This window comes from Ambystoma mexicanum, chromosome 9 (genome assembly GCF_040938575.1).
Source record: "Ambystoma mexicanum isolate Mex_15411 chromosome 9, UKY_AmexF1_1, whole genome shotgun sequence".
Taxonomy (NCBI): Eukaryota; Metazoa; Chordata; class Amphibia; order Caudata; family Ambystomatidae; genus Ambystoma; species Ambystoma mexicanum.
In genome coordinates, this window is record NC_090931.1 from 255211558 (window position 1) to 255239074 (window position 27517).

The 27517-nt window shown below is 46.4% G+C and overlaps 1 protein-coding gene across 2 annotated transcripts in view; it reads right to left on the reverse strand.

Annotated features, from left to right (window-relative positions):
* The window catches only part of LOC138487932 (ICOS ligand-like), a 384713-nt gene that overhangs the window by 218863 nt on the left and 138333 nt on the right, over positions 1 to 27517 (reverse strand). For both annotated transcript variants that reach the window (XM_069614565.1, XM_069614564.1), the window contains exon 2: positions 13439 to 13479. In XM_069614565.1, the coding sequence (XP_069470666.1) occupies positions 13439 to 13479 (41 nt within the window). The remainder of the gene's footprint in view (positions 1 to 13438; positions 13480 to 27517) is intronic.

Here is a 27517-nt window from a genome sequence, read left to right on the forward strand (position 1 = left end):
ACAGAAGGGGAAAGACCATATGCAAATCAGGCTTGGCCCCACCCCAAAAGGGGCAGTCCAGCCCGAACTGCTAGGCCACATCCCTTCCGCACGAGACCACAAGCATCCCCAAACATGTTTCGCCCTTGATGGGGCTCATCAGTGAGGAGTAGCTTCTTAGGACAGCCCTTGTCTCTGATGAATAAATTCTTCTGTTTTTATGAAACCATAAAATTGTGAAAGATTTAGTTTATGAATATGAAAAAAAAACTAACACAGGGTCCCCCGTGAGGGGTGACTGTGAGAACTTGATTGACTTAGAAGGGGAACCACAGCTAGCAATGGTACTGAGGAGACTGAGCTTCCAAGATGATTTCGGCAGTGACTTGGGAGACACTGAGTCAGATGATGACTTGGTAGGGAGTGAGGAAGAGGGAATAGGGCAACTTGATCGTCGATCGGCAGGGAAAAGCACTGATCGGGGCTACACGTGGGGAGTGGACAAAGACACAGGGGGAGTGGGGGTATAAGGACGAAAGACTATGACAGTCCAGGGCCACATTGCACAGCCTGGATGACTTAACCCCATATGTGCAGAGACTTAGAGACCTTCCAGCATGAAGGGGAGAAGTGGCAAGGGCATTCACATTGACCAAAGACACCGGGAGACTGGATGAGGGGCAGGGCTGTCACAGTTCCCCTTACTGGAAAAGGGAGGGGACGACCTCAGTACATACCCTGGAAACATTTCAACAAGAAGAATTTGAGGTGTAGGCTACCTTCGTTGACCATGACTGCAGGAAAATGGATATACGAAATCGAAAGGATGACAGCAGGACAAAAATGAGCAGTAGAGAACGTAAAAGGTTTACTAGTGGCGGCACTCGGAGAGGCTATTGATGATGTATGGAAAAGGATGGGGTACCCAAGAGTAACAACACAGAACACGGCACACGATGGTTCGCTGTTGCTAACTGCCGAGTGGCCGTGTTGCAAGCTCTATGGATGCAATACCCAGACACGTCAGATATTAGTGCAAACATGGCACAGAGAAGGGGGGAAGACGAAGACCCCTTACAATATATTTAGGCTATTCAAGAGTTATGGCACCTGGAAATGCGAGAACCATGGGATAATATCATATACTATGCCAAGGGTTACTAGAACAGGTGCAAAGGCAACTTAAGAAGTTAGTGGGGATGAAAACAAAACCATGTTCAGAAATACAACTTACAATAGTACATTATTGCAGGCTAATGCAAAAAAAGTGTAAGGTTAGAAAGCAGGAGGAGGCAAAGTGTGTACAGAAGAAATTGTCTAAATATGCCATGGAAGGAGAGGTGTTAACAAGCGTGTGAGGTCAGAATGCACCACAGACACAGTACCCACCCCGCCCACGGGAACAGAGAGCTCATGGGGTGGGGGGATGCGCAGCATGGGTTTCGAGGAAGAGGGGGACCACCAAGGGGATGCGGGTTTGGGCATCAAATGCAATAGAGCCAAGGGGGATTTCCGGGAGGGTATTGAGGATATGGGCAATAAATGCAGCAGGGTCCAGCATGGTTCTCTGGATGGTATCAGAGGCAAATAAGAGAACCACCCCAGTGATGGGTGTGTGGGCATAGCACATATCTCTAGGGTATGTAGCGGCAGAGGGGGGATGCCACAGAATGGGGGGATGCAATACCAGCCAGCGTACCCAGGGGAACAGAATGAGTTCTATTCCCCAGACCAGACACAACAGCAAGGACAGATACCAAACGCATACCCGCAGACACAACAGCCCATGACACAGACACCACAAATGCAGGCACCAGTTCAACAGTACTCACAGACACCACAGATACCGCAGATGCAGAATAACATGCAGCCATCATACACGGCTCAGCCAAACGACGGGACACTGGCATGCATGGACTCCATGACAACAACTCCCATTGCAAAACTGGGGGGGTTACTGTAGTGGGGGGCAGCCCATTCTTAGGAAACGGAACATCATTATACCCTCAATAGGACAGCCCACAGATAGACCTGATGTGTTCCATCCTATTGATTACACCTAACCAAAGGGAGGAACCACGCATAGGGGCGACGATAGGTGACAAAATGTGTTCCTTTCTTGAACACAGTGGCAACTAGATCCTGCACCCGGGAAGGAAAGTATAGTACGTCAGAGGATTCTATGGGGCGATGGAATTGATTCCATTTACAGACGATGTTGTACTTTGTATAGGAGAACACGACTTAGTTCTACCCTTACTGTATTTCCGACAGACACCAGTGAACATAATGGGGAGGGATATCATGAGCAAACCCAACATGACCATCTTATTCACTGACAAGGGGATAGTGTGTTCCACACCAGGGATACACCTTCTAAACATGAGAGAGATTATTCAAGCTTTTTGTAGATGCAAAGAACAGAGGGGGATGCCAGCAGACGGTGAGTTATTTCGATATGGGACTGAAATAATAATAGCATGGCTCCCAGGCATACAGGGACAAATATGGCACATTCCAAATGAGTACTTGTTCAGGACGATAGTGCCAGTAGAATTAGAGGCAGCAATAGTGGGGGACGTCTGGATAGTAGTACATGTGACAGATGACACAGGGTGACCGTGGTGATCCGTGATCGCTATGAGAGGGGTACAGATTGACTACTGTAACAGACGAAGAACTGTTCAAAGACAACCGATCGGATCACAAGATAGTATTTGAAATCAGCATCACATAAAGGGGGAAAATACATTACAGAGAGGTACCACAGAGAATGGCGATGATGCTACAAGCACCGCCAACATTTCTTGAGGAACATTTGGCAAAGATCCCCAGCATTTTATGGACCACAAGTCCCTATGAAGTGGGGCTTCTGAAAGGGATAAGAGTAGTAAAAATAAAGCGGAAGCCAGGAGCCATTGTACCAAGTGCTAGGTAATATCCCCTGTCGAGGGAGGCAGACAAGGGTAACTATGAGACCATTGCAGCACTAGTGAAGCAGCGCATCCTAGTACCATCAGAATCACTGTGCAACACTGCGGTGTACCCTGCCAAAATGGCGACTGGGGATTGTGGCATTTTATACAGGATTTTCACCCTCTGAACAACATTATAGAAGCAGAGTTTCCTTTAGTTCCGAATACAGCAAAGGTTTTGTGTAGCATTTGCATGGAACCTACTAACTTCACAATCATAGATTTGAAGAATGCGTTCTTCTCTATACCATTAATCCCAGACTTACAAGACTTAAATTAATTTCTATATGGAAATAAGAAGTGGAAACATACAAAGTTTCCTTGAGGGTACTGCGCTCCACCTTCTATATTCAACAGAGTACTTCGAATGGACTTAGGAAATGTAAAATTAGAGAGCACAGTTATACAGTACGTGGACAACATATTGATTTGCAGCAAGACAGAGACACAGTGTAGAGATGACTCTGTGTGCATGTTCACAGTACTGGCAGACAAGGGATACAAGGCCAAACTACAATATTGCCAGAAAGAAGTGTTGTACATTGGACAAATGATATCCCAAGGTGGGCAAAAGGTGACACCAGAAAGAGCAGAGGCAAGTCAGGACGGCCAAACCCAAAACCATAAGACAAATAGAGTCTTTTCTATGACTATGTAACTACTGCAGGGCATGGGTATTCGACTACAGCACTTACAATAGGCCCTTATTGAATGCGCTGAAGGAAACACAAAGAGGGGAGGGTGCATTAAAATGGACAACAGAGATGACTGTGGCATTTGATGAGCTGAAAGAAGAAATATGCACAGCTCCAGTCTTAGGGACCCCGGACTATCAAAGGGAATGTTTGTTTATTCTTGCACTCGAACGGAGTGGTTATGACTGCAGTACTGACACAAAAGACAAGCATGAAAAACAAACCCTAGCATATTATAGTGGGAAATTAGACCCAGCAATCAGTAATGAGAGGACACTATGCATGCAAACAGGCATTGGCTGCTGCCACATTCACAGTAGACAAATCAGCAAGTATTACTATGGAATGCAGCACCACCCTTTATGTGGATCATGCTCTCTTTTTAATACTGGAAAGACCGAAAAGTACATTGACAACACAGAGAGCTTCAGGGTATAAGGTGTTACTGTCAAACCCAGCTCTCAAGATAGTGAGATGCAGACTTGTCAACCCGACAACTTTCATCGCCGACCCCGTAAAGGAGGGCAACTATGTGTACAACTGCACAGCCAATATTGAAGAATTCGATGACAGTAGAAAAGTACAGGAGAACGCACTTGAGGGAGGGAGATGTGCTTTATATTGATGGGTCGTCAACAATTGACTAAACGACTGGGGAAAGACAAACTGCGACAGCAGTAGATTGAGAGAAGACGGCACGAGCGAGGTGGTGACAAACGCACATCTACCATCACATTTATCAGCACAAGCAGCAGAATTGGTAGCTTTAATATTAACATTGAAGGAAATCAAAGGAAAGAAAGAGACAGTGTATTCGGACTCAGCCTACATGACATCCATAGTGCATTCTGGGCTGTCATGTTGGCTGAGAGGGGCTTCAGATGTGCTGATGGGTCGCCGGTACAGCATGCAATCCTATTGGGCAGACTGATTGAGGCACTCCAGTACCCACAACGCATAGCAGTGGCGAAGTGCCAAGAACACATGAGGCGGGAGGACCCCATTTGTAGGGATACCAAGGCAGCAGATGCTATTTTGGGTACATTTTAGAAATTGATGCTTCGTCCCCAGCGCACCACCGTGGCAAAATAACAAAGGATAAGTGATAATGCCATTCTCATTATTGCACACTGCACTGACACAATTACACCATCCTACCCATATAGGGAAGAAGGTGCTTACTGCTCAAATTGGTGAGGACTGGTTCTGTCCCAATGTCATGCCTGCCAGACCACATAGCCCCCCAGCTCCTCCCCTTCAAGACATTTCCACTGTTCTACGGCCTACAGATCTGTTGCCAGTCCTTTCTACGTGCACTGGAGACTGTTTGGGAAGTCGCCATGGCAACGCATACTGACTGCGAGGCGCCATTTGAGAGTATGGCACGCCGCACTTAGGAGTTGTCACATGAAACCCTGTAAAGACTGGAGGGGGGGTCTGTACTTCTGCTCTCTATAGGGTAGAGGAGAGGCACAGAGGACCCCAACCAAGATTCTCTATTGTTGGTAGCAATGGACGAGCAATCAGGGCCTAGCTTCTCAGGAGGTGATGCGGGCTGGTTCTTAAGTACAGTGTAGTCCCCAAGCCCCCACAATAGAATGTCCACACACTGTATTAGTTAAAACACAGTCTTTATATAACTAATGTTCAAGGTTATGTACAATCTCACGATAACTCACTTTGTACTTGGTTCTCTACAATGGCAAATATATACAGCTCTACGTGGTACCAAAGTCACAATTCGATCTCTTTAAAGTGCATCAACTGTACGGTTAAATGTCACACAAATCAGTTTGTAACGGAAACCAACAATAGATATAAGAGGAAAGCAGTTGGTTAGAACAATTGGCAGAATACTGGCCCCTATCGTTAGACACAGTTCTGTGTGGAGATCCCCTCCACCTGGGCAACCTGTAGAATAAAGATATATCACAAGCCCAGTCCATATATTGTTCACAAGAGTCTGTCCAATAGTTCTGCTACCCCAAAGTACCTGGTGTTGTAGAGTTCCTCATCGGGAAATCAACGGCCCTTCTTGAGTCCACTCCTTTTAAGGCAGGACCCATGGGTCGTCGAACGTCCGGCGATGAACAGGGTGAACTACGGCGGGGAAGTGGCAGCTTCGTTCCTAGCGGTGCTCGTCGACGATGGAGCGTAGATGTCCTGCAAGGAAGAGGCGTGTGGGGCTCCTCGATGTCAATAGTTCAGGACCGCAAAGAGTTTGAAGAACTGTAGCCCAGCAGGCGCGTCGAGTTGTCAGCGTCTCTGTGGTCTTTAGGTGGCAGGAAACAAACCAGCGGATGCTCCTCCGTGCGTCGACGGCCTGGCCTTCTCCAGCGGGATAAGGCGGTCGGCGGTGCGGACGAGCACATCCTTGAATCAAATGTTCTTAGGCAATGGGAGCACGGCGGTTCCGGTCGGCGATGGCGGTCGTCCAAGGTGGCGGACAATAGTCTGGACGCTTCTCCTTGGGATTCTGCGGCAGTCCCCGTCTCCGGTTGGCAGCCTTTCGTAGGTCTGTCTACCACTGAGCTTTGCCAAAGATCAGCTGGTGCACGATGGTCCCTCGTAGCTCGGGGAGAGGTCTCCACACAAGGTCCTCTCTTGGATCAGTTCTTGGAGACACAACCGCTTTCAGATCGGTGAAGTAGAGCAACAGCAATTCTTCTCTTCCAGCAGGGCTTCAAGGTCAAGCTTCAGTTTCAACTTCAGTTTCTCTTCAGCTTCTGAACGATTTCTAGCAGTAAGAGCCCCCCAGATATACTATCTCCGATTCATTCTGCTGGGTCACACTCAGGCAACCAATCACTCAGAAGGGCATTCAGCAGTCAGTCAGCCAATCAGGCACACGGTGCATCAGGCCATTCTTCTCCATCCAGACACTCACAACACAGAATGTGGATTCAGACAAGTACTGGGCCAATCAACACTACACACTGCACTCATACCAGTTTCGGGCAGGGCTGTCTCAGTCATTGTGTCAAACACCAGATACCAGACATCCACAACAAGAAGTGTAGATTCGTCACACACTCCATTCACCCAGGTCCCACCCACAGGTGTACCCACAACATACGGTTGTTGAGAAGGCTCCAGCCAGTCTGGTCGGTACTTCCCCATGCTACCATATATGGACCTTCCACCCAACATCCAGTCAGTGGGAAGGAATAGAGTCAGGGCTTCCCAGGACTTTGGGAAAACCAAGGTAACAGGCGATGGAAGGCAAGAGGCCACGGGGGCCATCTTGTCTCCATCAGGAATCTACCGATCCCAATAACAGGCCCTGGGCATCCCAAAATGGAGGACGCTTAGGGCACCATTCAATTCAGCACAGAGCTGCCACCAGCCTGTAACCTGCTCTGTGGGCCACACAAAGGTACCCAAAAACATACACTATGAGCACAGGGTTGCACCCCCACCCATGGGTGCCATAAGGGTATCCCATGGGTCTGTACACCAAACCAAAAGTGAGAGCTGCACCGCCAGGAGATCCACATGCACTCCTGTGTGGAAAATACGACAGAACACTCAATAAAAACAGTAAAGGACAAGGATACGGAGGCCCTTTCCCTCCGATGCATTTCCAGCATCTTAGTCGCCCCCCCAGACTAAGGTTAGGGTACCTAATCTCCCACGAGATAGACACCCTCATCCAGACAGTCAACATACCTACTGGAAAGGCCATCTGTATTATCGTGACTCTTCCCTGGTCTATGCTCTAGGGTGAAGTCTAGCCCTTGCATGCTAATGGACCACCTGAGCAGTTTTGGGTTTTCACCCTTCATCTGCATAGGCCACTTCAGGGGCTTACAATCTGTTTGGACCTTGAAGGTAGACCCGGTAAGGTAGGGTCTAAAACAACTAAGGCTCCAATCTATACTAAAACATTCCTTTTCAGCAGTAGCCCACCTAAGTTCTCTACCCTTCAGTTGTCTCTGATGAATATGATCGGATGTTCTCTTCCTTTGTCATCTAACTGGGACAAGACAGCTCCAATTCCGGTGTCGCAGACGTCAGTTTGAACGCTAACGGTCTTGCTGTAATCAGGTGCACACAACACAGGCTTTCTTTCAAGCCATCAATGGCCCTCTGAAAAGTCTGCTGTCCAATTAACCTTCCTAGGTTGTTTGGGTGAAGTCAGAGCTGTCAGTGGTGCAGCTATGGTTCCATAGTCCGCCAGGAAATTGCAATAATACCCACTAAGGCCCAAAAAGGCTGTCACCTGGGTTTGAGTAGTGGGAGTCTCCCAGTCATGTACATCCTGTACTTTCCTGAGGAGAGGTTGGATTTGACCCCCTCCTACCTCATGACCAAGATACGTGACTTTCCCCTGAGCTATCTGGCACTTGGTGGCCTTGAAAGTGAGGTTAGCCCATTTTAAAGGCCTGCAACACCATATCCAGATTTGTCAAATGCTCTTCCCAGATGGAACTGCAGACAGCAATGTCATCTAAGTAGACCACACAAAAGGCCTCCAGCCCACTGAGTGCATGATTGACCAATCTCTCGAAGGGTGGCAGGGGCATTCTTCAACCCAAAAGGCATGACCCTAAACTGGTAGAGTCCCTCAGGTGTTGCGAACGCTGTCTTTTCCTTGGCATGGTCTGTCAAGAGCTATTTGTCAATAGCCTGAGGTAAGGTCAAAGGTGCTCACAAATTTGGCAGCACTTATGGTGTCCACGAGCTCATCAGCCCTGGGCAATGGGTGCGTGTCAGTTTTGGTGACGGCATTGACTCCTCGGTAGTCCACACAGACCCTCCAATCCTTGGTACCGGCCTGGAAACTTGCCTTGGGGACAAGGACGACGGGACTGCACCAGGGAATGGTTGAGAGTTCAATAACACCCAAATCCAACATCTTGGCGACCTCAGCCTGGATGTGGTTCTTAACGGTATCTGACATACGGTAGCACCTTCTTTTGACAGGCACACTGTCACCAGTGTCAATTTCGTGCCTACACCACGGAGTAAGGCCTGGTTTCAGTGAGAACAGAGAGGCATACTGCCGGAGCAAAGCCCTTCAGGCCCTCTCCTGCTCTGTCATCAGATCGGGAGAGAGATGTACTCCCTCCACTGAGCCATCCTGAGGGTTGCTATGCAGCAAATCAGGAAGGGGCTCACTCTCATCCTCTTCTTGCTCTGAAGCTAGCAAGAGACATGAGACATGAGACCTCTGCTCACCTATGGAAAGGCTTGAGCCTGTTGACGTGGAATACTTGAGGGGCTACCCCAGAGACTCCCATGTCAACCAGATAATTGACTTTGCCCATCTTGAAGATTATCCTGAAGGGTCCAGACAATTTGTCTGCCAAAGCTCGAGGCTTGGTAGGCTCCATCACAAGAATCTCCTGTCCTGGAGCCCAATCCACTTGCAAGGCTTTAAGATCATGCCAGTACTTATTCAATTCCTGGCTGGCCTTGAGATTCGCTGTCGCCTGACCCATCATCTGTGTCATCGTCCGCCTGAGGCCTAACACATAGTCCCCCACTTGCTTGGCGGGACCTGGAGGGGTGGCTTCCAAACCTTCTCTGATCAAGGCAAGGGGCCCCCTCAGGGGATGTCCAAAGAGCAATTCAAAGGGGCTGAAACCAACACCCTCTTGAGGTACCTCTCTGTAAGTGAACAGCAGGCATGGCAGGAGGAGATCCCATTTCCTCCTTAGGGGCTCTTCCAAAGCGCCTAGCATGCCCTTGAGAGTTTTATTAAATCTCTCAACCAGACCATTCGTCTGGGGATGGTAAGAGGTGGAGACCTTGTAGGTTACCCTGCACTCTTTCCACATGGTTTTCATGTAACTAGACATGAAGTTGGATCCTCTGTCAGAGACAGCCTCCTTATGGACTCCAACATGGATGAAAATGCCCAGGAGAGCCCTGGCAACCACATTGGCAGTAACAGTCCGAAGGGGTATAGCCTCTGGGTACCTGGTGGCATGATCAACCAAGACCAGGATTAACCGATGTCCACCTGAAGTGGGAGGGTTAAGGGGACCGACAATGTTGATGCCCACCCTCTCAAATGGTGTGCCAACCACTGCCAATGGTTGCAGTGGGGCAATGACACTGCCTTCAGTCTTGCCAGACAACTGACAAGTTGGGCAGGTCCTGCAGTGGGAATCCACTTCTACTCCCATCCGTGGCCAGTAGAAATTGGCAGAGAGCCTCTGCTTAGTCTTCTTGGTACCAAGATGGCCGGCTAAGGGCACCTCATGTGCAAACTGCACAAGGAAGGGCCTGTAAACCTGGGGTAACACCAACCTCTTGAGGGCACCAGGTTCAGGCATAGTGGGCTCACTAACAAGGAGCTCACCCTCCCAATAGATCCGGAATGTCCTAGGCACTTCTCCTTGTGCCTGGGACAGAGCCTGTTTCCGGACAGGGCCTGTTTCCTCAGACCCTAGAGAGAGTGGCACTCTCTATGACCCTTACAGAAGTCCGCCCCCCGGAGGGTCCCCCTTCAGCTAACAAGCATTGAAGGTTGGGGTGCTCCTCCGGGTTGAGTAGATCTCCCACAGAAAACTCTTCTGGCTCTTCTCCCACAGGAGTTGAGACTGGGTTCACCGCTGGACTCAGCTCTTCCAGAGCATGAGTCTCAGCGGATGCTGCAGCAGCAGCAGGAAGCGGAGGAGCCCCCTCCACAGAGGTGGCCTTCTTACCCTTCCGTTTCCTTCATGCCTTAGGTTCCCCCGTCAGCGAGGGTACTGGGCTCGCAGCCGGACCCTGTGTGACCTGCGATCGGGTGAGTGCCACAGCAGCCATGGGTAGACCATCCGTGATCATCCCCAACTCGACCAAATCGTTTCCTAACAACATGTTTGCAGGCACGTTGTCCTGAACCAGGACTGGAAGCTTCGCTGTCTTGTCTCCAATCATGATGTGGACTAAGGCTACAGGCGATAATTTGGGAGACCCACGGCTAACTTCATAGTTCTGAGAGGAGCACTGACATAGTCCTCTGGCTTGAGCAGGGTCCTGTCACCTGGCCTAGTAAGATCGCTGTCTGTCTTCCCTCTGTTCCCCCTCCCTTGCCGTGTCGTGCCTTGAAACACTTGTGTATAGGCGCGTTATAAATGGCATATCATATCATATCATATCATATCATTGACACACAAGTGCACACACGAAGAACATGGTTACACAGTTCTGTAGATAGAGGACAGATACATATACATACTGTCAAAAGCCTTTATTATTTCCTCTCACTAGCCAAACGCAGAAACGCAAGACAACAAGAGATACAGAGCAAGGTTGCAGCAGCTTATTGCAACTAACCACATGGAACTACAGGATCGTATAAGGAACCTGGAAGAACCAACATACTACTAATCTATAAGAAGAATAGCACAATATAGACATATAGCAATTATAGCATAACTATAGTAGAGTTACTTGAAGCCACAGGCCTCAGAGCGAAAGATGAAGCAAAGCAGAATTAGGCTGCACGAAGCACCAGACCTAGGGCTCTGAGCCAAGGTCAGAGACAAGCAGCACATTCCTGCAAAACAGCAGAATAAATCCTCTCTAATTGCAGACCAGGAAGCTCAATTTTGCAGCCTTCACCCACGTGGTGCAGCCGAACCAAATAATGGCCATTTACCAGTGGTGAGAAGAGGAGCAGTTCCCAACGAAGCAGACATGAAATGAAACAGATTGTTTTACAACGTTGCAACCCTGCAGGCACTCTAAAAAGCAAAGTGGTAATACTGATGGCAAAAATTGGAAAACATAGTCTTTCTCATCACCTTGAGAAGGTGCACTGAGCGCTAAGAACAAAGCTGAGTCCCAGGCCTGTGGAGATCAGCTCCAGCCAATCAGGGAACACAAATCCAGTGGTGGATGGCAGAGGGCAAGGGCCAATGGTAATCCTGCGACCCTGCATCAATGTAATACATCGTTTTGGGGGAAGGGTCAGGCAAGCCACCTTACATGCGAGAGCCAGTAGAATAACCTCTATATGTGGCAGATATAGGTGATACCACCCCAATAACCCAATCAGGCCGGCTCTTAGGTTTTTGGGGAAGAGCCCTGATTTGTTGTGTCAGAGTGTAACAAAAGCCCCTGACACAGGCTCAGGAGCTGTGATTTCCAGAGAACGATGTTGTCCTGTATGATCCCTGTCGGTTATGGAAAATAAAGGACAGTTCTAACTTGCCCTTGGCTGAGTCCTCCATTTGTATGCCTGGGGAGGGTTTGTTGGGTCCTGGGTGCTCTGAACAGTGACTGTGTAGTGTTAACCTTGGTCGTCTCTGGCATACCTACACAAGGGGTTATGTTTTTGTGGGGTTTCTTGCATTGTACTCAGAGCCGAAGGACTGTGTGGCTAATAATGGGTTTTTTTTAATGATGGTTCAGGTTGGGACGGAGCACGAGACAGCGTTGCCCCTTTCACTGATACTCTTTGCTCTCTCCTTCGAACCATTGGCTCAGAAATTGCAGGGATGAGCGTCAAGAGGATTTATGTGGTCTAAAGAATACCAAATTGTCTTTCAGACCATGAGAAGCGAAATAGCAGAAGCTAAACCGATGGCAGACTTCGACCCATCATTCTGCACTGGTCCATGCCAGTCTGTAAGGGCTTGGGCTACCTAAGCACAACACAAGCCAAGAAGAAATTCTGGTAGATGTGTTGTCTCATAGGCAATTAAGGGATTCACATGCTTATTCTCAGCCGGAAAAAGAAAGCCCAACTGTAGTGCGGCTTTTGGCGTTACCACACATTAATTTATGGTCAGACCAGACGTCCTTTGCGTGTCCCGCGAGGGGACCAGCATGCTAACAAACGGCCTGTCATTAACGGGCCCGTTGTTAGCATGCTCCCCATTCCCATTGAGCCCTATGGGGGTTCAAATGGGAATGGGGATGGTCCGGGTCCGTCTTACCTGAATCAGGAAATACCGGGCCCTCCAAGGTCGGAATGGCCCGGTATTTCCCCATTCAGCGACCCCGGACCCGAGTTTGGAAGCATCCATGCCCCATGGCTGCCTCCAAACTCGTAATGAGGCCAGACTGTCTGACACTTTTCCAGTGACTGTCACCAAGGGATCAACGGCCACGGGTTGTACAAATGGAAAAACCATCACCAGAAACAGTTCACATTTCTTGGAGCATCAGAAACCAGTGGCACCACCAAGATTTGACATCAGCCATGAACATCAGCAAGATGTTGAAGAGGTGTTGCAAGACATTGCAGAGAGAAGACCATCACAGCGGGCCATACAAGGGCCCAAAAGATTGATTGAAGAGGTGAAGTAATGTAATGGTTCTTTTCTTATACATTCCTATCCTCTTCTTTTTTTAATCAGTGGAAGTTTGGGGAAGCATATGATGAGGAACGTGTTCCCTCCAGGGACACATCATCACAGTAACACCAAGTCACCTCAAGGGCTGGGCACAGAACAGGAAAGTAGTGAGGTGCCAGGACAGCACTGGGTTACATCCAGAGAACATGCACAGAGGTCAACCCGGTGCATCACTGCAAATGCCAAGGTTAGGGAGCATAGCTAAATAAATGACAGTTGCACAATGTACCTTCAGAATGCGTGCTATTATTTAGCAAGCATGAAGGCAAAGCCAGGATAGCTGGCACACCTTAAACCTGATTCTCGTTACAGAGAAGGGAGTCTTGGAGCCATGAGGGCTGGCTGGTCATCTTGCAACCTTCCCTAGCTCACCCTACACCACATATTAAAGGAACTACTGAATCCCCCAAAACTTTGCGCTCAAATGACCCAAGTCATGTGTTCGGTGTTATACCAGCATTCGATAGATGAGAGTGAGCGGGCACCTTACCAATTTCCAGCATCCAAAGGAGAAGCAGCAGATGTCGGGAGCTGAAATCAAAAAGCAGAACATGAAACAAATGCCAGGTTCAGAATCTCATTTCAATCTAGTGCAGGTACTGGTCACCACAACTCAGTGGGGAATGTCCTTGTTTCTGTCTAGTTGAGTTACTGTCCAGAGTGGACAATTGATTGCCACAGTATATGAGGCTTTCGTATTTCAGTCTAGCAGCGGTGCTGATCATCGCTCCAAGGGAAGGTAACTCATTTCAGTATTTCGCAGGTACTCGTCAAAGCTCTACATAAACATAGTCGATGGAAAGCGCAGAAGGCCGCACTGGCTTTTCATAGTCTCCGTGCCTAACTCTATCTGCTTTAAAGGCTCATGACGCAGACCCAACAATGACTACAGTCTGCCAATGGAAGCCAGAGTGGGTCATTCCTCAGCATCAACAGGATATACACCATAGGACGATAGATACCTTTGGAATCAATGAGGAAACGGCTATGCGTGCTGCAGAATCACTCTGAACCCTAGTAAATCTTTGGGAAGAGAGGGATTTGAATGATACCACTGAGGAAAGAAGCCCATGCCACTTTAATTTGATAGAGTTGTTAAGAATTCTTCCAAACTTTCAAAGGGGATTATTATTCTTTTGAACTCATACAACTGGGAACGGAAAACTCCAATAGAAAACTATTTGGTTTTAATGGAAAGAACCCTAGTGCACTATGAGGGGCGATCCAAGAACGTGTTGCAGTGGGAAGTTTATTTCCTTTTCATGCTCTGTCAAGGAGGTAGGGTGAAGGACCTCGAGGGGTCCACCTGAGGTATTCTGACCTGAAGTAAGAAGCTCACCCAATATAATTAAGAACTAGAGATACCAAAGACATTCTCAGGCGTGGTCTAACCTGTTGATCCATGCCCAGGTTATGGCAGCCTCTGAACAGTTTACAGGGGGCATTAAAACAGTATTGGGAATAATGAAAACGGTGATGGACATCACAATATGGAATGAATCATATCCAGGGTCGGGCTGGGGCATGACATTGTCTGGGGCACCAATGGAAAAATGGCCAACAATTGCAAATGGCCCTTCATTCATTTTGTGACACTGTTTGAATAGTACCCAAGTGGGAGGGTTTTGATAAAATGTGATGCAAATTGTGCAATTTAAATAAAATTTATTCAGCAACAATGGTCAAAACTACAAGCCGCATAGTGAAGCAACTCATGAAACTGGCCCACAATGGCCAAACAAGTGGCCCAATTTGACCATAAATACTGGCCCAAACTGGCACTTTGCATTTTTGGTTCGAGCATTGCCTATAGGCCAGTTCGAGCTTGATCATAGCTTAAAATGCATTGCGTGCATTCATTCATCTAACCTATTGGTAATATAATTATTCCTACATGATCTTCCAACATTCCTTCAGGAGTGTGTGCATGAAAGCTATGGCCTATTTTAAAATCATCCATACATCAATGCAAAAAGAAAAATGCAAAAAGACACGGACAGAATTTGCGCATACATAGACAAGCAGAGTATGCAGAACCCTAAACAATGACTTCTGCTGACCCCTCTAGAAAGAACGACTTTCATATTTACAGAAAAATATGTTTCCCATCGGAAATAATGTGCCTATATGGAGTAAAAGTATTCATTTAAAAATCATTGTTGACTCTTCATGGCACAATTCCAACAGCCACACGGATTCAACTCAATTGTTTGGAGAATCATGCATGTTAACATATCCATATTTCCATCACGGTATTCCTGGAATCGTAAAGTCACTGGATAACATTGGTCTGCATGCTTAGTCACTCTTACATGGTCCTGAAAATGTACACGTATTAACTGTATTATTGATCCTATATGTTACTTATTGCATGGGCCTGCCCATACATAAATGAAACAAGCATTAGCAATGCCAATGATTTGGGTTTATGTGTAGGCATGGGAAAGGAATTTGCCAAACGCTGCTGTAGTGGTATGAACTGGCCATTCATGGACGTAGATGTAAAATGGTGCAAGTAACTGGCCATCTAACAGCAGTGCCTGGCACATGTCTAATACTGATACAAAAACCATAACTGTTGGCTTTGCCAATGCTTGTATTTAACAGGACTTCAGCTAAGGACATACTGTGAGAAACCAGAGGGGCGACACCCGCTTGTCCCCGGGGATCTTTCCCTCAGGTGGCCAGGGCACGGCCATCGCCTTTTGATCCACACCCTGGGGTAGACCAGTGTGGGGGTGTCACCAGGATGAGGGGTCTTCGAGGAGTTGGGGTGAGACAGCCGGCAGTGAGATGCAGTATTCCCCCTTATTTTGTATGTCCACCCCATCCTATTTTTTGGGATTTCCCAAAGTTCCAACGTCCCCCCGTCCCCACCTTTTTGCACAAACACTCGGCCGAGGAAGAGGGTGACTGAGAGCAACACACAGCATTCATAAATGCTTCTTTCAAGACGGGTATTGTCCCGGATAACCTAAAGGATGCCTGGGTTATCCCACTCCTCAAAAAACCCACCCTTGACCCTAACATCCCAACTAATTTCAGACCAATCACAACAGTCCCATTCCTGCTCAAGATCCTGGACCGCGCAGCTTACCTGCAGATTCAGGATTACCTCAAACTAAACAATCTTCTAGGCTTAAGACAATCAGGATTCCGCCCTAAACACGGTACGGAATCAGCCCTGATTGACTTAAAAACTCAGATGGATACACTAAAGGACAATGGGAAGTTAGCTCTTCTCCTTCTCCTCGATCTCTCTGTGGCTTTTGATTTGGTCAACCACCAAATACTATGCCAACATCTTAAATCCGCAGCCCATTTCTCTGACTCTGCTAATGCCTGGATCCATTAATTCCTGAGCAACAGATCTATGAGGGTCTTCTCTCCCATGGCATCAGCTGACCCCTCCCCCATTCACTGTGGCATTCCTCAAGGCTCGTGTGTATCCCCTACGTTGTATAACGTATTCACTAAGCCCCTCTTCGATGTGCTAGACTATCTGGGTGTCTCCTACACCAACTACGCGGATGACACTGAGATACTCATCCCTATCACGGGAGACTACACAGCTGACACCAAAGCCCTTAACAATGTCTACTCGGTCATTCAGGCCTGGATGGCACATCATGAACTTTGCCTTAACGATGATAAGACCGATTTCCTACTTCTAGGATCAAACCATCAGCTTATCAAATTAGATCAAACTTACAAGTCATTCACTATCGACGGCAACGATATCAAGGTCTCCAAAGACACCAAGACGCTAGGCGTCTATCATGACTCCACACTTTCCGTGAACAGACAAACAAATAGTTAGGTCAGCATCTGCCTATACTTGTAAACTTATCACCGCCTGTAGACCCTTCCTTAACTCTACCAACTGCATCACCCTCGCCAGAACACTTGTCATGGCCAAAATTGACTACTGCAGTGCTCTTTACCTGGGGACCAGCCAGTCTAACCTCAATAAATCGCAAACTGTACAAAATAATGCCTTAAGGGCAGCCTTAAACATCCAGAGACGCTCCCATATCTCCTCCATCAGATCGGACTTACGTTGGCTCCACGTAAAACAAAGAATTGCCCTGAAAACGTTGGCCTTGACTCACAAATGCCTGAACAACAATGCCTCACCTTACCTGTCCGCCTGCTTCACACTACACACATCCTCCCGACCAATTAGATCAGCCCAAACTCACAGCCTCACCTTGCCTAGATTCAAACTCCAAAAAGCAGGCGGGGTGAGCTTCACTGTCCTAGCCTCCAAACTTTGGAACACTCTGTCCACTCCTATCAGAACTGAACCATCGTTCCAATCCTTCAAGAACAACGCCAAAACTTGGCTGTTCTCCCATGATCTATGAGACCCTCACTCATTCCAGTTCCCTTGTGTGTTATAGGTCATGTCTATACAGCTTTCACTGTACTTGCACTATAATCTGCTAATGGTACTCTTTATGTATATTCCTGTATATTGCTGTATATTTGTGTAAATTTACTGTGTAATTACTGTTTACTGTAACATGTTCTCAAGAGTATGCGCCCGGTTGCCCTTGGGCCTGGTTTCTGCGCTTTATAAATAAATAAAATAAACTAAACTAAACTAAACATTCTTAGCTTTCACCCATCATACTGGACCGGTCCCGCTAATCGAGTCAGGCAAAGTCAGCACTTGATTCTAGGTGCGTTCATCTGATACCAATTAGCTCTCCTCACATGAATAATAGGCAGAACCCAGAGACATACTCTGAGCAAGACGGAACACGAGTAAGAGCAGAACTACCACTGGAAAAAAGGCAAACCTACTGGAGCAGAGCGACAGACCAGGGGGCAAGAGCAGCAGCTAGAAAGCCCCAAGGTTTCCCTACTGAAGGTCGTTGCCTCCAACAGGCCGCAGAAAACATGTGGAGCAGGCCAGGTCCCACAACTGAAGACTGCATTTTGTTTCAAGGAAGCCGATTTGGGGAGGCGAGGCCAAGCCTGTGGTACTAACCTTCACTCGTGAAGTGGATATCGCAAATGAAGGCGGCACACGTGTAGATGAAAACGCGAGGAAAGGCAGACCTGTGAATGAACTTTGAAGTAAAAGACAGCTGCAAAATTAGCGAAACTAAGTAACGTAGTAGTCTGGCGAAAGGAAGTAGCCCACTCGAAACTCTCTATGAAAGGTACATTGTTGGGAGTGATAAAGTGAATGAATAACAAAAGTAAGATAAAGACGTTTAACTCCTAGAAAAGGGGAAAGTGAAAAGTGAACTACGAGCCTTGAGACAAAGTGGTCCTGCAGTGGTCTGAAGAGTAGACCCTGGACATTCAAAAGCCCTCGACATCGGAAAGTGGCCAGAGCCCGACAGAGGGAGACCCAAAGTGGAATAAGCTTGGGGAAGGGAGACCCCCCCTTGCAAGTTAGTGCTGAACTTGATTTTTTAAAGGTGTGAGCCCGGCAGAGTGGGACCACGAGAACTGTGTTGTGAGAGGTCTGACCCCGGTAGAGGGGGACCTACGAGAACTGTGTAGTGAGAGGTCTGAGTCCGGCAGAGGGGGACCTTTGTGAACCTTTTGGTTGAAACATTAATTTGGGAACTATTGAAAAGAGACTAAAACGAGGAAGGCCAGGCGGGACTCAATCCACATTCTAGAACTGTTTATCATTTCAGAAGCCAAGCCAGAGTGTGTCATCCTGCCTACAGAGAGAACCTTACTCTGTGAGGCTAACATGGGGGCGGGGAAGCTAGTTCAACCACACTTCTTTATTTTGAATTCTGATTTTTCCTTTGGCATACACTTCTCCTTTTTACACTGTTTGTATAAGAGATAGGGCAGGCATTAGGTTTTGTTAGAATAGGCCATTTTGATTTGACAGACTCCACTAGGACTGTGTTATTTATTATTTGAAGGTCGAGACTACTCCCATCTCAGTTATAGGGCAAAATAGGAATTTCTCCAATCCCAACTATATAAAGGTTTTGACAATTTGTACCCATTGTCTCAGTGTCATACTTTTGATACCATGTCTCCCCTACAATTCATAGTGCTTATAAATATTGCAGGCAGACCTGGCTAAGACATTTTTACACCAGTACCACGCTTACTACTCCAATTAAGTCATTAACTCTCAGAAGACACTCTTTGGGCAGTAAACAGAGGCACTGTGCCAGCATGTTCTGCAGTTATAGGAGTGGGCTACACAAAAGGCTGTTTGGCTACTGCAACAGGTGGGGACATAAAAGATGAGGCAGCGGCTCATCTAGTATGTCCCCATCTGTTACAGCACCTAGAGGCAGGGGTGCCGACTTTTGGTTTTCCTGGGGGAAGAAGCCAGGGGAGAACCGGCAGCAAAAAAAAAAACCCAAAAAAATGCTCCATTCTAAAAATAGGGACTTTCATGAAAACAGTCTTTTCCGGGGGAGGGTGGTGCCCAGGCCCCGGAGCACCCACATACTTGGCGCCCCTGTCTAGAGGCCCTTCTTGGTCTCCAGCTTTTCCCAGACCTCCTGTGAAACTCACACCAGGCCCCAGCCAAGATCGCTGAGGTAGCACCGCTTTCCACTCTGCGCAGTCCTTCAGTGACTTTCCTCCAAATGTGTGCTCTGCGACTAATAGTTTTGAATTCAGATGCAGATCGCGTTCCCAAGCAACGTGAAATCCACTTATGCAAACTATTCCTGCTTAAGTGTCCATAAAAGGAAATATTACATTGAATTGCAATCCCTCACAATGTGACTGTGCCTGAGGGCCTCGCCGGGCTCTGCATAGTCAACTGCCTGTTTCTGACGGACTCGAAGGTGGGATGGCATCGTCTTTTCGCAGGGTAACCTTGGCGTTGCATGTTTCTTAGCAGGACCACTGCTTTGCGCCATATGAGTTTATACCTTTGCAGTGTGTCCATAGGTTAAGAGCAGGACTAGATTGAGCTATAGAGAAACCGGGCCACATTTCCTGACAGCATGGTGCAAAGGGGAGATTGGCAGCGCGTGATCACATCCCAGGTAGGCATCCAAGAAATGATATCTTTTAGATGCCCTTGCCGACAAAATGTTCTGAACAAAAGCAGTTACAACCTGGCCACTAAAAAGAGGGGAAAGTCCCAAAGGGGCAGTAGTTAGTTGTAGCATGACATCCTCACTTTCTGTGTTGCTAGCGCAGAACATTCACAGCAGCTCTGGCTTCAGAGCACACGAATTTAATGGGCTGCGGTATTCTTCCTCCGAAACTAACAATGTACTTAACATTTATGTCATATTAGCCACTCTCTTAAAGGTCAACTATGATTTTTGCCCCTGGATGAGAGTCATGTCAGGGGCAAGAAGGGGTGCATTCCAATGTTTCTCAACAATGTTACAAATGTGTTTCGATTGATAAATGGTGTCAAAAGGCACACTATATATCCTGCTTCCGCCACCCTTGCTGATTTGCCGTCCTCACTTTCTGCATTGCTTTGGCAATCATCCGTTCAGGATACCCTAGTCTTCTCAGCCTAGAACACACACTTCCAAAATCTATATGTAAGTCTCAATCCATGCTGACACTTCTACCCGATGTTACAAGGTCACCCATATGCAACATTTCATTGTTATAGCAGGGGATGTACATTAGATGCATCTAGAATTGATGAAATGGGCCTCCTGTTAATAAATATGTCACGCTGATTATCAACCACTTTGATGGTTAAGACTAGATAAAGGATCTCTTTTCTAGATGAGTCAGTAATGACCTTCAAATGATTCATATCCCATTCAGATGCTTTGCATATACCCATTAATCGTGTAACTCGTTTCCATAAAATAAACACAAAATCGATATAGCTAATCCACATCTGTATATTGTCCAACCAGATATTCTCATCTCTCATCCGCAAAGACCCAGATGTGCTCCCATGAGCCAGACAAAAGGTTCACGCATTCCCAGTGCCTATTTTGTGAGGGTCTTTTCCAGGGCTCAGCCCAGGCAGTTATTTCTGAGCCCTGGCACTTATTGTGTCAGACACAATTTAATTAGGATGTGGTCTTTTCACAACTTTATTATTTTAACTGCCAGTCACATAATAAACACGTAGAGAATCAGAGCAAAATGTAAATGATGATTGTGTTTAAAGACACGCTTCAACATGTTTCATGTTATTTTATGTGTATCTTGATTGGCATTTGTAAATCACACATCTGACTTAGAGTGCATCCGTCAACCACAATAAACGGCTGGGAGTTTCAGCTTACCCCCTTTATATGTCGACAGCATGGGCAGCAGCCATGGATGGTGGCAACCGTGGGCTTGGAGCTGCCCATCCTGACGTGCCAAGGGAATGTTAGAAAATATTTGAGCCAGACACTTATTGTTTTTACAAATTTAGCACCGGGTATTCCCTGCCATATATAAAATAGACATTCTCCAAAAAGGCAGATCATTTCCAACACCATTTTTGTATGTTCAAGCAACCTTACTCATCTACCCTGAAAAATATTCAACAGCCTCCATATCCTATCTACGTCAATTCTAGTGTAAATAAAGGGCTATTCCAGAGTGACCAGCAAGTAATACTGTTGCCAGGGGGTGGACAGGACATCCTTTGGATCTTTTTCATTGGTTGTTGGAGCAGTTAAACAGAGGAATACATATTAATTCAGACGTGTAGCTTTTCCCAAATATAGCAGGTGTATGTGTAAAGCGAATGTGCAACTGCAGCTATCTTGGTGTTGATTAACAGATGTTGATTATTACACAACTTAAAGGTACTCATTTTATCGACGGTGCAAGGCTTGAATGGCTGAAGGGCTGAGTTGACCAGGATTTGAAACAGTGACCATGTGGTCAAACACAGATCCCTTTATTGGATGCATTAGTCAGAAAAGGAGAGAGAAAAGGAGATAGACCATGTCATTTCCTCCAAGAAAATTGCCAAGCCAGTTTCACATTGTCCCCAGTACATTACCATGTCAGTTCTACATTAACCCTAGAAAATGGTCCCTTACCAGTTCCACACTGCCTATAGAACTGTGCCCACTTCTGTTTTCATTTTACGCCATGACATTACTATTCATGTTTCTCAATGCCACAGGAAAAATGCCTAAGCAGCCCATTTCCCCACCACAAAGCTCTAATACTGCACACACAGACCCGCTAACACGCAGATACTGACAACACACACATATACTGTCTAGGTAGCCCGACCCTGCCCACTCTGTGTCTCTCTATTTCTCTCAGAGACATGCATGCATACATACAAACACAGACCGTACACCAGGCCAGACATATATAACCCATTTAATGTAGACTTTGATCTATACTGGGTTGGTACTTCCTCTTCTCAGGCATCAGATTCCCATGGTGCTGGCGCCTCTTGATGGTGCACACAGGAAGATGAGTTTCCAATGGCTTGGCACCCTGGCTTTCTTCCTGAGCGTTCCACTAGGTGAAGGCATTGATCCAGATTGGGAATAAGGACATTTAAATGCCAAATCAATGCTCACAGAAAATGTTCTTCCAATTTCTACATTACCTCGTGAACCTGTCCATACCAGATTAAATAGCACGATGTCACTGTCATATTAATCCAGTAAAGCACACATTGTTATGCTAAACCAGTGACCCAGCAGAATGACCGTGCCAGTTACCCTGTGCCTTCAGAAAATGCTCTTGCCATTTACAACATTGCTACGCCAGTTTCGCACTGGATCGCTCTTCAACATTGTCCAAAACATTAGGTGACAGTTCCACATTGTCGCCAGAAAGTGGCCATGTCAGATTCACATTGACCTCAGAAGAAGTCTATTTTAACAGTAGTAGCAGTTGTAGTTTCAGATTGAGCTTGTTAAACAATTGTCACATCATTGCGACTAGAAAAATAACATGATACTTCTCCACTGGCATAAAAACAAATATATCAGGTAACAGTGCCTTGCTAATTCCTCATTGTCCCCAGAAAATGAATCCATGTCATTTTCAAATTGCCCCCAAAAGAATTTTCATAGCTGTTTAAACAGTGCTATGACAGTCTCACATTTCCCCAGTTGAACACTTCCTCCTGCCATGTCATTGCACGAGAGAATGACCATGCCAGTTTCACACTGCCCCAGAAAATGACCACGCCAGTTTCACACTGCCCCAGAAAATGACCACGCCAATTTCACACTGCCCCAGTTAAACATAGTATTTTGCTGCATCAATGTACTGAAGGAAATGGCCAGGCACATTTTTCATTGCCCGCTAAAAATGACTGTGGCAGTTTCATATTGCCCCCAGAAATGTTCCATGCCAGTTTCAACAATGCCATGCCAGTTGCTTACTGCCTCAGTTAAGCACATTGTCATGTCAAATGTTTGTCACCCCAGATGTTCACATTAAAGTCAAGCAATTTATTATTCCTGTTTCACAGTGCACCCAGAACATTAATTCAAATTCTAATTTCTCATTACCATAAAACATTAGCACATAGTGCCATTGCAGTTTAATATTGTCCCCCTTAAACACACTGTCGGGTCAAGACACGACACTGCCTCCAGAAAACGAGCATGACAAATTAAAACTGTTGCAGAAAATGAGTATGTCACTTTCTCATTGCCCCTAGAAAATTACGACACCAGTCTCGTACTGTCCCTATTTTCAGATTCCTCCCAGAAAATATACTAGCAGCACACCATACTACCAGGCATGTTACCGGGGTGTGGTATCTTGCCAACCAGGTACCATCACCCTACCCAAGTAGGTCAGGCAAACATAACATCATTCACTTCCACACACAAATCCAAACACGCATACATATATACAGCCCCAGATATATATATATATATATATTTACCCTGGGCAGCACAGGGAGCAATCAGGGAGCAATCAGTCATGGAGCATACACAGGAACAGTCTTGCACATGTTCCAGCAGTCGAACCAAGACCCACCTATGCCTTCTTTTCGTTGTGGGGGCGCCTGGCACCCTTTCTCTGACCAGATACATGCTCTACTTCCCCCTAGCCCATTATGAACGAGCCGTCCCTGCCTGATGTCCCGTTTATGAGTGCACCAGTTTGGAATGCCCCAGTGAGGTGGTTGTGAGGCCCCAATTCTGAGCCCAGTAAGGATTTCCCCCAGGATACATCTATGATGCCCCAATGATATAGAACCCCAATCATCAAGTAATGATTCCCCAGTGATGAACAGCTCAGTGGAGAATCTTAAGAGCTCAATTCCTAATAACCTGTTAATAAATCCATCTTTCATCCATCATGAAGGCCCCAGTGATCAGTCCACAATGCCCCAGTGAAGGGTATCCCAAAGAAGCAATGAGCGTAAGTGCTCCCAGTAATGTGAACCAACACTGACAAATTAAAGTCCCACCCTGGGTTTATAGGCAGGCAGCTGAGTGATGTGTCATCAGTGAACAAATTACACACACTACCCCAGCATTTAAAAGGGGAAGTCGATGGAATCGGGAATGTCAGGTTTTGCCGCAGCAGATTTCATCAAGTTTTTTTTAACGGATTTGGCAGAAAAAATATGTTGGGGGGGGGTGGGTTTGGCTAATAATTAATATAGGGGGACTAAGAGTGGGGGCTGCTGTAGTCCCCCACATATACGGGCGAAAAAATCAACTGTTAACAAAATAAAATTAAAATTAAATCTATCACGATGAAAAAAACTCGGCAACATCACCTAGAACCATTGGGGTCAACCAGCATGGAGGCTTCATTCTAATGAGCCTTCATGAGAATGAGGCATGTGGATCAAGGGTCACGTGAGTGGCTGGTTGTGCAAAGGTTAATGAGGCTCATGTAAAACCAAAACACTTTTCCAGTGTGGCCTTTCCTTTCACAATGCTGGAGTGGAACCAATGTATATTAACCCCTTAAGTGCCAGGGACGAGAATGCTTGTCCTTTTTGCATTGACTTGCATAATAGCCTGGCACTTAGTGTAATCAGGAGGTAGCTGCATTTCTTTTTTCACTACCACTCTGGATAGAATTGAGAGCTGGGCCCTTGAAAGGAAGGCCACCTGAGTGCTCTGCTCTCTGTTCCTCCTACCCTTGTCCTCTTTTCGGCCACACAACCCTTGGGTGTGGGCAGTGTGAAAAAGACACTCAAACATCTGTGTTTTGATAAAAGGTTGCATTTATTGGCAGTTGTACCAAATGTGCATATTCCACATCCTCAGCCCATTGCCGTGCAAACTAAAGATGCCTTCCACGGGGTGGACATGGATCAGCACATAGAGAGCCAGGCGAAAGTATATGATTAACCAGGTTTATCAGGGATATGGTACAGACGGGGTCAAAATAATAAGCAGTTTTTAAACTGAAGTTGTCAAAATGGTTATTCTCTGCCATTGCGGTAGCGCTTTGGGGAAATCTAGGAAAATAAGGTGTCTCTCATCGAAAACAAAGAGTGTTCTCAGTGACAGTTCTCAATAATTCTGGGGCCATGATTCTCCATGCAGTTCAATGCAATTACCAGTCAGCTTATGGTCTCAGGCTTTAAAGTGTTCTCTCACCCTTCTTGTCTCTTCTTCTCAGTATAAGCAGTTCCCGCAGTCTTTGTCTATGGTCTTCACATAATCATTTCTTCTGGCTTCTCAGTCCCGGCTATAAGCCGTTGCCGCAGCCTTCGTCTATGGTCTTCACAGAATAATGTTTCCTTGCTTCTCAGTCCCGACTGTAAGCGGTTCACGGAGCCTTCGTCTATGGTCTTCACAGAATAATTTCTACTTGCTTCTCAGTCCCAGTTTAAGAGGTTCCCGCAGCCTTAGTCTATGATCTTCACACAATCATTTCTCCTTGCTTCTCAGTGCTGGGTATAAGAGGTTCAGCCACCTTTGTCTATGGTATTCACAGCATAATTTCTCCTTGCTTCTCAGTCCCGGGCATAAGCGGTTCCTGCAGCCTTCGTCTATGGTCTTCACAGCATATTTCGCCTTGCTTCTCAGTCCTGGGCATAAGCGGCTCCTGCAGCCTTCGTCTATGGTCTTCACAGCATAATTTCTCCTTGCTTCTCAGTCCCGGGTATAAATGGTTCCCCCAGCCTTTGTCTATGGTCTTAACAGCAGAATTTTCCTTGCCTCTAAGTCCGGGGTATAAGCAGTTCCTGCAGCCTTCGTCTGTGGTCTTCACAGAATCATTTCTACTTGCTTCTCAGTCCCGGATATAAGCAGTTCCTGCAGTCTTCGTCTATGGTCTTCACAGTGAACTGGGAGACTCCAGCCCTTTAAGACGAGGTAGCAATACCCTTGAGATGACTAGGAATGCAGAAGTTACTCAAACATCAATAATCGAAACGACTCAGGTAGTTGGAAAAAAGGTAACAGTTTTAATATCAATTATCTAAAACAGGGAGTACAACGGACATCAACGGACATCTCAGCGCATAGTTTCTCAACGAATCTTGAAAAAAAGCTTTCTTTTATAACAAAAACTCATCATAGGTGACGTCAACCTACTTATTTACTAACGTCGTCTTACGTGGCAAACTACAAAAACCTAGTGGCAATTGTGATTGGTTCTAAGGGAACATCTAAGTATACGTTCCATGCTAGTCTAAGAAAGTAATAGGTTTCTTAACATCAGGTGGGGCAATTAAGCCCTCCCCTCAAACAGGTCACTATGAACGTCACTAAATACACAACGTCCCATTGGTTACACAAAATATAGGACCCTTAATCACGTGGCCCCCTACAATTGGTTGGCACTCTAACCTCCGTCAGTACTTTTCCACCTACGTTAGCAGCACGCAGGATGGGCTTCCAGGTGTTGGTGAGCTAGTCTTAACCATAGCTTCACACCAATTAGCATATCATCTATCATCCCCTCAGTAGTCTGCTGTCAATTAAGGCTTTGAACTTGTCCTTGGGAGTGTTCTTTTGCTCTGGAGAATTCAGGGGCGAAGGCATGCTCTGCCCGCATGTGTAGGTGTGGTCGTCATGTTCATTCAACTTCATCCTTCCATGTGACTGAAGACCACAAAATCGAGATTTAGTGTATTTAAAATACTATTTTGACATCAAAAGCCAACAATAACGCCAGGATGATACAATGCAAAACGTGTGAACACTAGCCTCTTGGAATACATGTGGCTTCTCACACGTGTTCAAGTCGAACTGGCTCGATTGCCTCCATATTGCATGTTTACAAGAAACATGGCTAACCAAAGCTCCGGTCACAACTGATTTCGAGGTGGCTTTAAATCCTGCGATTAAACCTCTAAAAGGTCGTCCGATGGCAGGCCTAGTTACCATGATCAGAAGATCTTCAGGCTGGAGGATTTTAAATTCAACCAACAACTCACCATTTATTCAAGTAACCTCATTGGAACTGCTAGGCCATGCAGGGACGTGTACCGATCAGACAAAAATAGTAAACATGTATTGGAATCACAAAAGAGCTGGGAAACAGGAATTCATATATAAGATAATGGAAATACTTGACCAACTGTTGGAAGCCTCTGGATGGGCCAATATAATCCTCTGCAGTGACTTAAACATTGATTTGTTTAAACCATCAGAAGCAGAAAGAAAATGCTGGCACACTCATGGTCAGAAGAAATGACTGCACGTAATTTACAACTGTTAAATGGAAACACCTGTAATGACAT